Raw genomic sequence first — 13,733 nt, forward strand, 5'->3', positions numbered from 1 at the left:
AGTCCCACGCCTCTGCTCTTAGACCCGGGGGTGGGGGTCTTTCTGGTTTCAAATGTGAATACAGTGTGCAAAGTGCTGATCTGGTATGAATGAGCCGCGCTTTTTTGAAGAGTAAGAACAGAAGCAGCAGGACAGAGAGAATGAAACAGAGGTGGGGAAGAGAACAGGAAAGGGGGAGGTATCAGGACAGAGGCATGTCATTGCGCTGCCTCTTAGCTGTTTATTTAACTAAGACAACATCCAAATTAGACATTAATGATGTTTTTTGTATATGGAATAACGATTTATAAAAATGATTTTAACTCCGCTTGTGCGATGAATGTTGGATGTGTTAAACTGCATATTTTATCTCATCTCATCTCATCTTCAGCCTCTTATCCGGGGTCAGGGCTCGGGGGCAGCAGCTCCAGCAGGGGACCCCAAACTTCCCTTTCCCGGGCCACATTAACCAGCTCTAACTGGGGGATCCTGAGGCGTTCCCAGGCCAGTGTGGAGATCTAATCTCTCCACCTGGTCCCGGGTCTTCCCCGAGGCCTCCTCCCAGCTGGACGTGCCTGGAACACCTCCCTAGGGAGGCGCCCAGGGTTCATCCTTACCAGATGATCCTGAACCACCTCAACTGGCTCCTTTCAACACAAAGGAGCAGCGGCTCTACTCCGAGTTCCTCACGGATGCTGAACTTCTCCCCCTCTCTCTAAGGGAGACTCCAGACCCCCTCCTGAGGAAACACATTTCAGACGCTTGTACCCGTTACCTGGTTCTTTGGGTCCTGACCCAGCTTTCATGACCACAGGTGAGGGTAGGAACCAGGACTGAGGGTAGATCCAGAGCTTTGCCTTCCTCAGCTCTCTTTTCGTCACAATGGTGCGGTAGAGCGACTGCAGCTCCGCCCCCGCTGCTCCGATTCTCCGGCCAAACTCACGCTCCATCGTCCCCTCACTCGTGAACAAGATCCCGACGTACTTGAACTCCTTCACTTGGGGTCAGGACTCATTCCCTATAACTGCATATTTTAGACTTGCAAAATTCATGTTGTAAATGATCCAGTTTATCTTTCAGCAGCACTGTTCAGGAGGAATAAATACTTGTGGTCGAGCAAAAGTGACCAAACCTTTTGCAATAATGGATATTGCAATAATTTTCAGATGAATATCTAAAAATACCTTATTGCATGGATGTGCCTGGAACACCTCCCTAGGGAGGCGCCCAAGGTTCATCCTTACCAGATGATCCTGAACCACCTCAACTGGCTCCTTTCAACACAAAGGAGCAGCGGCTCTACTCCGAGTTCCTCATATCAAATTCACAATAGTAATATGTACAGATCAAAAGTACTGTAATAATTTGCAAAGTACCGTACAATAGTGCAAAGAACGGATTGTTTATGACACTCTCCAAGGGATCTGTTGTGTAGTTTAATGACCACAGGCAGGAAAGATTTCCTGTGGTGCATCTGGGTGCGAGGAGACTTCTGCTGAAGGTGCTCCTCTGCTGGGCCAGTGTGTCATAGAGAGGGTGGGTGACATGGTCCAGGATAGACCGGAGCCTGGACAGCATCCTCCTCTCTGCCACGGTCGTCAGGGTGTCCAGCTCCTCCCCGGCGACATCACCGTCCCTCCTGATCAGTTTGTCCAGTCTGTCGGTGTCTGCGACCTCCAGCCCACTGCCCCAGCATGTGACAGCGAAGGAGATCAGACTGGGTGATGCAGAGGGTGAATACAGGTTCAATAAGACAGAGAGTGTCAGAAAAATAATGTGTTGCTTGAACATTAACGCATGTAAACATATTCTAGTAGAATACAAGTATGAACCTGAAAGTGAGCACAATATAAGGCCTTTAAAATAGGATAATGACGTGATAAGCAAGGACAGGGACTTTAGGGTATAAACCATATAGGAACATGTGATGAGATAACCCCTGTTGGCACCGCAGACCTCAGATTCAGCTCAGATTGAACTCTCACTGATCATGATACACAGAGTAGCAGAGTAGCCTTATGAGTCATAATCTAAATGTGTCAGTAACTTATTAAGAGGAAGCAAACACCCTCTTTTCATCTGCAACAAGTACCTGGAGACAGAGGGAAAAGCCCTGCTGACACATGCACAGGAACAAGGACACGGTAAATGAACGCTTATCAAGTGATATGACTGTGATTTAGTCCCTCTAACAATTAAAAAAACAGTCACGCTCGTGTTACGTCATGTGATAGGGCGATGTACACCTGTGGTTTCATAAGAGAATCTGTGTGTCTCAGTAATACATCAACGTATCATTGGCTTCAGCAGGCAGAAGGAAGCTGCTGGGTTCACACATCATTAGTAATATAATAGCTATTGTGTTCTAGTGTTAAGTCTAAAATTACAAAACATAAAGACGAATATTCATCATGTATCACAAGGCTTGTTTTGAATAATATAGAAGAGAATAGAAATACTTTATTGATCCCAAGCTGGGGAATTGCAGTGTAACAGCAGCATTACGCACAGACACGTCAAAATATTCATTCATTCATCTTCAACCGCTTGTCCCTGTAGGGGTCGTGGGGGGCTGGAGTCGATCCCAGCTGACATCGGGCGTGAGGCGGGGTCCACCCTGGACAGGACGCCGGTCTATCACAGGACACATAGAGACGAACAGAGACAGACAACCATTCACACCTACGGGTGATTTAGAGTCATCAATGAACCGAACACCTGCACGTCTTTGGACTGTGGGAGGAAACCGGAGAACCCGGAGAAAACCCACGCAGACACGGGGACAACATGCTAACTCCACACAGAAGGGCCCCAGCCGGGATTCAAACCAGGAACCCTCTTGCTGTGAGGCGAGACAATATAAAAGATACCCACAAAAAAGGAAAACAAAAGGAGCTCCTGATTGTATTGTTGTGAACAGTTGAGCTGTTGTTGTACAGTGTGATGCATGTGGCAGGAGAGATTTCCTGTATCTGTGCCTTCGACAGCGGACATGTTCTACTAGAACATGTTTACATGCTTTAAAGTTCAATCAGATCTTTTTATGAATAAATCTATTATGTTTCCTTGTCTTTTGACCTGGAGATGTGCAACATAATGACTAAAAACAAGATTTGTGATACATGAGGAATATTAGTCTTTACGTTGCACCAGGTTTGACACAATTTAATGACAGGGTTTAAATGCATAATAGTTTTTTATTCTGAATATCTTATGATTGTTGAATGTGAAACTGACTGTTTTTTATATTCTTTATTTGCAATTTGAACAAATATGGTACAACCAGAACAGTGTGGCATCATACTTGAAATGTGTGTAAAGAAAACAATACACATTCAATTATAAAGACATTACATAAGAATACTTAATACGATACAAAGGCATAGAGATAAAGAGACAAAGAGAAATAAATAAAGTAAAAATAGACACATGTAAAGAACTTAAATTAAGACGCGGGTTATAATGTTATAAATCTTTAAAAAAAAAAAAAAAGTAATTTAACCCAAACTGACTTAGCAATAATATTACTCATGTATCATAAAAAATATATTATTAAAAAACAAGCCTTGTGATACATGAGAAATATTAGTAATATATTATAAATTAGTAATTAAGTTTAGCAAAAATTCATTTAAAAAAATCATAAAAAATCTATAATTAAAAAACAAATGCATAATAGTTTATTTTTATTCTGAATATCATAATTGTTGAACATCAAACTGACTTAACACCGGTGTGTGTGAGCGAGTGTCCTATCACCATGGAAACGAAGCAGGCCTCTGACACCGGATGTAGTCCCGTTCTTTCAGTTCAACTTCCGGGTTAAATATTGTACATGAAGTAAAGAAGCCTGCTAACCAATTTGAACGAACTTTCTCGGCCAAATTACTCTTCTAAAATGTCCCGAGGCTCGAGTGCGGGGTTTGACCGACACATCACCATCTTCTCCCCCGAAGGAAGGCTCTACCAAGTCGGTCAGTAACGTCTCGCGGGTGTGTGGAGACAAAAGCCGGCTGCAGACTCCCTTGTTTGCTAGGCTAAATGCTCTGTCATGGCTCGTTTAGCTCGGCTTCTAGCTGATAGATAACATCCCTCCAGAGCGAAAGTAGTGTCATATAAAGCCACTAAAAGCTTTACATGTGGTGTGTTGTTTGTAACTCTCCGGTTACTTTGCTAATGTTTCAATTACACAACAGCAGACTCCCGGTAGCTAGTTGGCTAGTTAGCATGGTTAGCATTGATGTGAAGCGAGCTGATTCATTGTTGGAAGTGTTAAGTCACTGAGTGAAGTGACACTGTTTCCTTTGATTTACTTATTTTTTTACTTTACTTTTGATTAAACTCATTTAATCATGGAAGCATTTTGTCGCAGTGATCGTTATTTTGTGTGTTTATTTCTGATACAACCAGCGTTTGTTGGTCTTAAAGGGACATTTCACCCCAAATGTAAAGCACACATGTTTGTTTATACACTTTGCAGTTTAGTTTGAATTCCTGAAATTGGTTCTACCATTTTCCTGAAATGAAATGGACGTGGACGTGACTTTTGTTGATGTCATCTGTGTTAAACAAACATTAATATTCACATATTTTCATTGCACTTTTGTCAGTATGTTTACAATTAGGGATGCAGCTATCGAATCTTTTTGTTATCGACTATTCGGATAAAAAAAATTATGATGTTGCTTAAAAATGTATTATTTGTGTGATTTTGCAAGAAAACATTGTCTGGGGTAGGCCTATCTGGTGTGGTAACCTAACAGGGTTGGGGGTTTGTGTGTTTGTGTTTGAGAGAGAGAGAGACAGACAAGATGTGTGTGTGTGTGTGTTGAAGGCAATACATGCAATTTACCATGAATAAGTCACTGTTTAAGCAATTCACAGTGGTGCATACAATTCTACCTGACATGTTTTTACTCAAACAGGTTTAAAACAAAAATAGATCTATTTAGAAAATGAATTGGAGATAGAAATGACCAGGAAGAGCGAGTCTAGTTCACGGTGGAGTGTGAAATGATCCCAAACTTATTCTCTGCCTTTTCCGGAGGTGGTGTTGTGAATCCACAAAAACGGTCTGTGTGGAACAATGATCCCTGTGCTGAACAGGCAGAAAGGATAGGAAGTAAACGAATCATCAAGGCAGAGGTTTTACCTCAATACATTATTGTAATCGAGGAACTCGACTTACTCACGTCATTGTTTCAGGCCTATTTACAATGTCATTGTCATACTTGTATTTAAATCTGTTCACGCTACTCAAATGTTTGTTTACCTTTTTTCATTTTTGTTATCCGTGTTTTTAGCTGTATGTTTATTTCTGTCTGTATATCGACAGGAACAAAAAGCCACAGTCAAATTCCTTGTATGTGGTCACACTTACTTGGCCATTAAAGTTGATTCTGAAACTGGAATGTGCCGCCATAAATCATACAAAAAACACTCATTTGGATGCAATATCTCCACAAAACTCAGTCAGTATATTCAATGTCGAGCGGGCCAGTTAGAGGATAATCACCAGATCACGGTCCTTTACTTGTTGCTCCAGTTTTCCTGCAGAGGAACACAGACGTCTGTGTTTCTACATATTTACTGTGTTGTTTAAACGATTGATTGCTGTACTTGTTTTTAACGATCTTTTACATTTATTGCTCTTGTGAGATGAACACATACACTTAAAGACACCTTCTTGTCTTGCTTGTTTGCAGAATATGCTTTCAAGGCTATAAACCAAGGTGGTCTCACGTCGGTAGCAGTCAGAGGGAAGGACTGTGCAATCGTTGTCACACAGAAAAAAGTACCGGTGAGTTGATATCATCCCCGTCTGTGGTGGATACCAGGTGCATCATCCTGCACTGACGCACCTTTTGCTTCTTTTCTTCTTTACTTCTTCTACTACATGATGGTGCTTTATTAGACAACTTTATGTGGTTTATTCAACTGTTTGTGAGTAAATGTACATCCTAGGGGTGTGACGAGACCCTCAGCTCACAAGATGAGCCGATACGCGATATTGAGTTAAGGTTTTAACACTATTTTTAACTTTCAATATTTTCTTGATTTCGATTCCAGCAAAGATAGCGCTGCGGTGTGGCCTACGGTACTTACGCCAATAAAGTATACCCCCTCCCCAATACGGCCCGCCTGTCATCATACAGTCACTGTCTGCTCCAAATAGCGGGTTCAGAAGCGTTGTGACGGTCGCTCGCTCATCTCACAGAACACATCCATTTCCATGTTCTTATCGAGTCACACGCGCGTTTTCTCACGAAGAGAAGTCAACAGATCAGTCAAACACTGTTGATTTCTTCCCATGGAGCCGACGTGAAAACTATTTTGGTTTAGTAAATGTCTGTCACTTAGCTGGTGAAGGCATGTTATCCAGCAGCTGTCACTAAGGAGCTGCTGACAGACAGCTGAGACCGTCGCATTCTCTCTGCTCGTCACATACGGAGGGTTCAAGTCCGTCAGGTGCCGACACTGTGATTATGACTTATAGCCTGATGTCAAAGAAGCTGCGGGGCTTACGTGTTACGTGTTTGTGTTACAGTGTTGATAGCACCATCGTCTTACAGTACTCAATGGATTGCACCCTACTTGAAGGACAGGGACTACTTTGTATCTATAGGTAATTAGGTGATCGGGCAAAAATGACATGTAGAATTCCCCATGGCTCCATTCTGGGGCCTCTTCTGTTTAATATCTACATGCTTCCACTGGCTCAGATCATGAAAAACAACATATGTTGACACAGGTCTGCTCTGTGTCCCCAGAGTGAGGACTAAACATGGGACAGGTCTGCTCTGTGTCCCCAGAGTCAGGACTAAACATGGGACAGGTCTGCTCTGTGTCCCCAGAGTCAGGACTAAACATGGGACAGGTCTGCTCTGTGTCCCCAGAGTCAGGACTAAACATAGGACAGGTCTTCTCTGTGTCCTCAGAGTCAGGACTAAACATGGGACAGGTCTGCGCTGTGTCCCCAGAGTCAGGACTAAACATGGGACAGGTCTGCTATGTGTCCCCAGAGTCAGGACTAAACATGGGACAGGTCTGCTCTGTGTCCCCAGAGTCAGGACTAAACATGGGACAGGTCTGCTCTGTGTCCCCAGAGTCAGGACTAAACATGGGACAGGTCTTCTCTGTGTCCTCAGAGTCAGGACTAAACATGGGACAGGTCTGCTCTGTGTCCCCAGAGTCAGGACTAAACATGGGACAGGTCTGCTCTGTGTCCCCAGAGTCAGGACTAAACATGGGACAGGTCTGCTCTGTGTCCCCAGAGTCAGGACTAAACATGGGACAGGTCTGCTCTGTGTCCCCAGAGTCAGGACTAAACATGGGACAGGTCTGCTCTGTGTCCCCAGAGTCAGGACTAAACATGGGACAGGTCTGCTATGTGTCCTCAGAGTCAGGACTAAACATGGGACAGGTCTGCTCTGTGTCCCCAGAGTCAGGACTAAACATGGGACAGGTCTGCTCTGTGTCCCCAGAGTCAGGACTAAACATGGAGAGGCAGCGTTCAGTTTTTATGCTCCACATTTCTGGAACAAACTCCCACAGAACTGCAGATCTGCTGCAACTCTTAAATCAAGACTGAAGACTTTTCTGTTTGCCGCTGCTTCCCAGTAAACGGCACTGTAACTTCTGTAACTGTAACAATCTTTTATGCTTTTTATGTGTTTTAAATCTTTAATGTGGGTTTTTTTCCCAGTAAACGGCACTGTAATGTATGCTTTAAATGACCTTTTATGTTTTCTCCCAATGATAATAATGTTGTATGTGAAGCACTTTGAATTACCTTGTTGTAATTCAGAATTGCACTATACAAATAAACTTGCCTCGTCTCATATATCGTCTGTGTCTTATCTGTTACTCTGTTGCCGTTGACACTTACATGTTGATATCGTGAGAAATACCGTCTAATTGTAATATCCCGGCATCTCGTTGGATGATCTCTCGTCACACCCGTAATGCGTCCTGTGTCCACATTTGAGTTGGAATGGTCCGTCTTAGCAAATTACATTAGAGTACACTGCAGTTTCTCTCTCCTGGAGAATCTTAAACTACTGGTAAACTTGTGAACATGTTTATTTTTCATGTTTTAAAGGAAGACATTTTTAGTTGGTATGAAAACTGTTGAAATGTTCACAGTCGTGCATCATGCTGTTAGAGCCCAAAGTGCTCTGAAACACGTCAAAACACTGTGGTTCATATTATTTGAAGACATTTTAAAGTTTAAACAAGCAAATGTTTGGTCAAATACTTCAATGATTTACTTCTTAAATGTAGATTTCATTTGCATCATTTTGCATTAACAGGAGATGTTATTGCATTTCTACTCTTATTCCAGTGTGCTTCTGTAATACATGTGATGCTTTTATGCATTTTAGTTTAATCGCAGTAAAACCCGAGGCACCGCCATCCCACATTCATTCATTTGTTCCTTTGCTTCCCTGCAACAGGACAAGCTCCTGGATGCCGCCACAGTGACCCACCTCTTCAGAATAACAGATAATATTGGATGTGTAATGTCTGGGATGACAGGTAAGAAAAAGACCCATTATAATGAGTTTATGGTATTAATCAGAAGGGTGTATTCAGTTCAAATTTTATAAAAACCAATCCAGGAATTTATCTTTGTTTATTTTGGATTTTGTTAGAGGCGACCCCGAATAGTCGACTATTCCATGATTCTAAATATATATATAATAATATAATAATAATAATAATATATACCGTCAGCTATTTTCCAAGAAAGATACAAACAAAACACTTTGATGTTATAACAACAAATACTTTTAATAAGATGCTCCTATCAGAAATCAGAAACCACATCTCTCAGTAACCCTCTGCCCGACACGCGTGACCGCGCAGCGCGTGACTCACGTGCACCCGCCGCCGTCTGCTTCATGTCCGTGGCTCGCCACCGGATCAGAGGGTTTTTTATGAGAGAATAAAATTATTCGAGATTAGTCGACTACAGGCAAGACGTGACGAGTCAGATTCGACTAAGTACATTTTTAGTCGCCCCTATTTTATATAAAATATAGTAAAATTGTGGATTGTGAAAAAAGACAACAGCAATAAGTGTGTGCACATGTAAACAATGGGCATAATAACAAATATACAAAACATTAATTTACAGAAAATAAGAGGACTGTTGTGGGAATTTTGGATATTTGTAATTCATAATCATAGTTTTGTCAGGTCAGACGCAGTTCAGTGTCTCCTCTGTCTCACCTTCTTAATCATTCATTCATTCATCTTCAACCGCTTATCCCGGGGTCGCGGGGGGGCTGGAGCCGATCCCAGCTGACATCGGGCGTGAGGCGGGGTCCACCTTCTTAATGAATAATGCACATAACTAACTCATGATGGTATAATGGCATATGTGTGCATCTGCACCCTGTGTTAGAGACCTTGTGATGAGAGAGGTTCAGAGGGGCATTGTAATGTCTGAGGCGTGTTTTTGTTTGGTCTGAAGACGTCACCCAACCAAGGCTTATCGCGTCCTGTCCCTCTCCCTAAAAGACTGTACGAGATTTGGCTCGTTGTCATTTCTGCTAGACTCTAACTTTGTGAGGACGCAGGGATGAACGTATCTTTGTCTGCAGAAGAAAATTCTTTGGCAAAATAAACCACGGAGAAAAAGCTGATCCTGTTTGTTGATCTTTATTGAAGAATCCATTTCCACAACAGGACACAATACAGGAGACGGCGAAATAAGAAAAGAAAAGTGAGAGGGACGGATGGATGTGATGAAAAATGTATATTTTTTGCAAACACTGCAGTAAATCTGTTTGTTCTTCTTCTCACTCATGCTGAATATTCAGCAGCATGTTTGCATCTCCCTCCTGTTTCTCTTCACTTTCTATCCACTGAAGCTTTTTTGGAGTGTTGCTCATAAACCTGCCTCTGTTGTAATCTATGGTGGTCATCGTTATCTTGCAGCAGGAAACACAGTAGTAGTTCCAGTATATGGGAACAAAAAGAAAAAACAGTGTGAATGCCAGTTAAAACCCAAATCTTCTCTTAAAAATCCCACGTATTTTCAGTTCAAATTGAAAGCACAGAGACTCGCATCACTCATCATTGACTGTAGCTGATGGTTCCTCTTTCCAAACATCTTTATTATTTATTAACAATGTTCTTTTTGACATGAGAACAGCTTTCTGTGGATATCATGTCAACATTGCATTTGAGATTTAAAGTACCAATATACCACTGCGTGACAGTTCAATGGGTGCTTTGAACTACTCCCTCTTTTCTTCCAGCTGACAGCAAGTCCCAAGTCCAGCGAGCTCGCTACGAGGCAGCCAACTGGCAGTACAAGTACGGTTATGAGATTCCAGTGGACATGCTGTGTAAGAGAATTGCTGACATCTCGCAAGTCTACACGCAGAATGCTGAGATGCGACCACTGGGCTGCTGTGAGTATATTTAATAACAGTCAGGGGTTTTCTCATGGCAGTACAGTTAAGTAGTGTTAGTTTTGGATTTAAGGCTTCACACATGATACGCAGTAAAAGAACGCTTTAATTTCCTATGGAAGAGGCGGTAGCGGCCAATGTAGCGGCAGTGCCCAGTGTAGCGGCAGTGCCCAGTGTAGCGGCAGCTCCCAATGTAGCGGTAGCGCCCAGTGTAGCGGCAGCTCCCAATGTAGCGGTAGCGCCCAGTGTAGCGGCAGCTCCCAATGTAGCGGCAGTGCCCACTGTAGCGGCAGCTCCCAATGTAGCGGCAGCGCCGACAGTAGCGGCAGCGCCGACAGTAGCGGCAGCGCCACAGTAGCGGCGGCGCACACCGCTCAGATTTGCCTCTCTGCCGCTGCGCTCATAGTTCAAATCATCTTTGACCTCCTTGCTGCTGACCTTTCAAAAGCGCAACCAATGAGATAGAAGCTAGTGTGACGTTTACGTTTCCTAGGCAACCAGAGAGCGACATTTTTGTGTGTGTCCGAGTTTCCCGAACTATTTAACGTTACATTAAAGTCGTTTCACGATCTCTGAAGAAAACGTAATGATGGAGGTTTAAAAGCATCACAGCAGGTTTGTGAAGAGGCAGTTTACGAGCTAACGGTTGTTTTAATGCTAACGTTGATTTAGCCGTTTACTGGGTCTCAACCTCACGGTGAACTCAGGGCAAAACGCTGATCATGTGAAGGCCCCTTTAGTCTTAGTCCTGTGTCAAATGTCCCTGTTAGTTTTTATCATATTTAGTCGACTAAAAGTGTGAGCGTTTTAGTCTTATGCTAGTCAAATAACACGTAACTGTTTTAGCCTACGGTTGACATCACGGCCATCAGCTTATATCGAACATTTCAGTCAGTCCAGTTTAGCCAAAACCATTTCCTAAGACTTCATCTTATCCATCTTACCTGATGAACAACAAAGGAACTACTTTGTAAACTACATGTTTCGTCATTTCTCGTCAGCGCTAATGCGTGTTGGTTATCGTTGGCGTCCATGACGTCAGCGCCGTCTTGTCATCGTCTCGCCTTAGTCATCGGAAAAAAAGGTCTTTGTCGAATATATTTCGTTGTAGTTTTCGTTTAACCCAAATTAACACTACAGTAAAGACGAATATAGAGGCGTAGAACACTGAAGCCAAATGCCACCATCACAGCCCTCTCCGGTTGCCGTTTCGCGCAGGTATGATCATGATCGGCATAGACGAGGAACACGGCGCCCAGGTGTACAAATGCGACCCGGCAGGCTACTACTGCGGCTTCAAGGCCACCGCAGCCGGAGTGAAGCAGACAGAAGCCACCAGCTTCCTGGAGAAGAAAGTGAAAAAGAAACTGGACTGGACCTTTGAACAAACCATCGAGGTACGGGTCGATAAGGGAGGGACATTGAATGGTTTCCATCTGTGTTGCTATGTGAAGTATATTCTTAAATATGATGCATTAGAAATATCCCAAACTCAACCTTCTCTCTTACATTTTCTCCCCTTCAGACGGCAATCTCTTGTCTGTCGACCGTTCTCTCCATTGACTTCAAGCCCTCCGAGCTCGAAGTGGGCGTCGTCACAATGCAGGACCACAAGTTCAGGTAAAAGACGAGCAGACACCCCTCCGCCCCCGTGTGAGATGAGAATAAGAGTCGACCAAAAGGATTCCTCTTACCTTTGGTTTTTCAAGTGAAAGTTACGTTTAAGTATCGATCCGTCGTTGCTGCTTAAATTCAGTGTGACTCATGTCTCGTGCTGCGTTGCTGCACGTTGCATAAACGCTGCTCGCGCGCAGACGCGTTGACTCGCACGTACCAGCACCGGTTTTAGAGACAAAGGCGAAGCGTATGAAGTCTGTTTGGCTGTTTGGTGAAGACTAACTCATTAACAATCGCGAACAAATGATAAAATTGATTCAACTGACAAATAACCACATGAGCCTGAACGAAACCCAAAAGGGACGTTTGTACATTTTTGGGACTTTTGTGTCACAATTTCATGATCCGGATGACGTTTAGCTGCATGGTATCTGAACTATGCTAAAGATAAGGGTCAGGGTTTCATTCAGGGTGAGAAGCCAAGTGCCATTAATGATTTCCCACAGCTTCAGGTGTACGGCCTAAAAACCCAGTTATCGGTCATTTATGGCGAAGAAAAAGCCTCTAGTCCCCTTATTTTCCGTCAGTGAAGGAGCCCACTGATTGATGTGTTATGGTGGTTAACAGATGTTGGACGTCACAGTCGTCATACTCCCTCCCCGTCTTCTCTCTCTCCAGGATCCTGACAGAGGCTGAGGTGGACACTCACCTGGTGGCCCTCGCAGAACGGGACTGAGCGAGCAGAGACGCGTCACCTTTCGGATTTAGTCAGAGCATGATGGGATATGCAGTTCCCAGGCGGAGGCTGGTGTTATCTTTGTGTGCTGTACATTTACCCCCACTGTTTCATTCACAATAAAAAAAGTTTTTCGAGTAAAATTACCCTCGTCTTTTTACCCGTTTCCTTCGTATTGTGACAATCATAAAGGAATGTTTGTAATTTTATGACAAATGTATGCGATCTGAACGCGTATGATTGCTTTTTTTAACTCGTGTCCACGTAAACAGAGGCCTCTGTGTTCATCTGTCAGTCGAGTTGAGCGGCGGGGGAAAGCGTTGAGGGGAACATGTGCAGAGCTCGGCCGCCGAGCTTCCTGTTGTGGCTCTGAGTGCGCTGTAGTCACACGAGGTGCTGCAGAGAGGTTATTCTACTGCACAGCGATGTAGACCTGATTTGACCTCATTTTCTCCACATTTTACACACATGTAGCATGTCAAAAATAGATTACTCCAACGCACCGGATATATCATATGGGTAGTTTCTCTTTGCAGAGGAAAAAGGGGTTCTGACACACGGCCTCTCGTGTGTCGGGGGGAAACAAGGGCTGAGAATTCGAGTCGATGACCCCTTTCAGCTCGGCGTTTAAAACCTGTCATCGTGCGATCAGAAAGGATCATCAGTCAGACCCGTTCCCATCAGTCTTTTCCACCTGACCTCTGCATCTCTTTGCAGCTAATACTGAATCTGAAATCCAGTGAAAATGTTGTGCTTTTTCATCTCAAATGCAGTGATTAGTTGGGTCTCTTTCCACATTTCCACTGTCCTTTAAAAAGTAACAGTTAAGTCGATGGAAAATCCCCCTGCAGTCCTGCACAGCTCTACAACCTGGTTCTGGTTCATGTTTACAGCCATGGGGACGATTACAGGCTAGATAGGATACACACTGCTATTAACACTAAGGCTCCAAGTTTACTTCCTAGTGGGAATGGGAG

General features: G+C 43.5%; 1 protein-coding gene across 1 annotated transcript; it reads left to right on the forward strand.

Moving 5' to 3' along the window:
* The first annotated feature begins 3,803 nt into the window (after positions 1 to 3,803).
* LOC310961463 (proteasome subunit alpha type-6) lies at positions 3,804 to 12,871 on the forward strand. The gene is made up of 7 exons (XM_083933535.1): positions 3,804 to 3,953; positions 5,685 to 5,779; positions 8,436 to 8,517; positions 10,248 to 10,403; positions 11,622 to 11,800; positions 11,929 to 12,023; positions 12,699 to 12,871. The coding sequence occupies exons 1-7, from the start codon at positions 3,878 to 3,880 to the stop codon at positions 12,754 to 12,756; spliced, it is 741 nt and encodes a 246-aa protein (XP_083789661.1). The 5' UTR covers positions 3,804 to 3,877; the 3' UTR covers positions 12,757 to 12,871.
* The last annotated feature ends 862 nt before the right edge of the window (positions 12,872 to 13,733 follow it).

This window comes from Echiichthys vipera (genome assembly GCF_963691815.1).
Source record: "Echiichthys vipera genome assembly, chromosome: 19".
Classification (NCBI taxonomy): Eukaryota; Metazoa; Chordata; class Actinopteri; order Perciformes; family Trachinidae; genus Echiichthys; species Echiichthys vipera.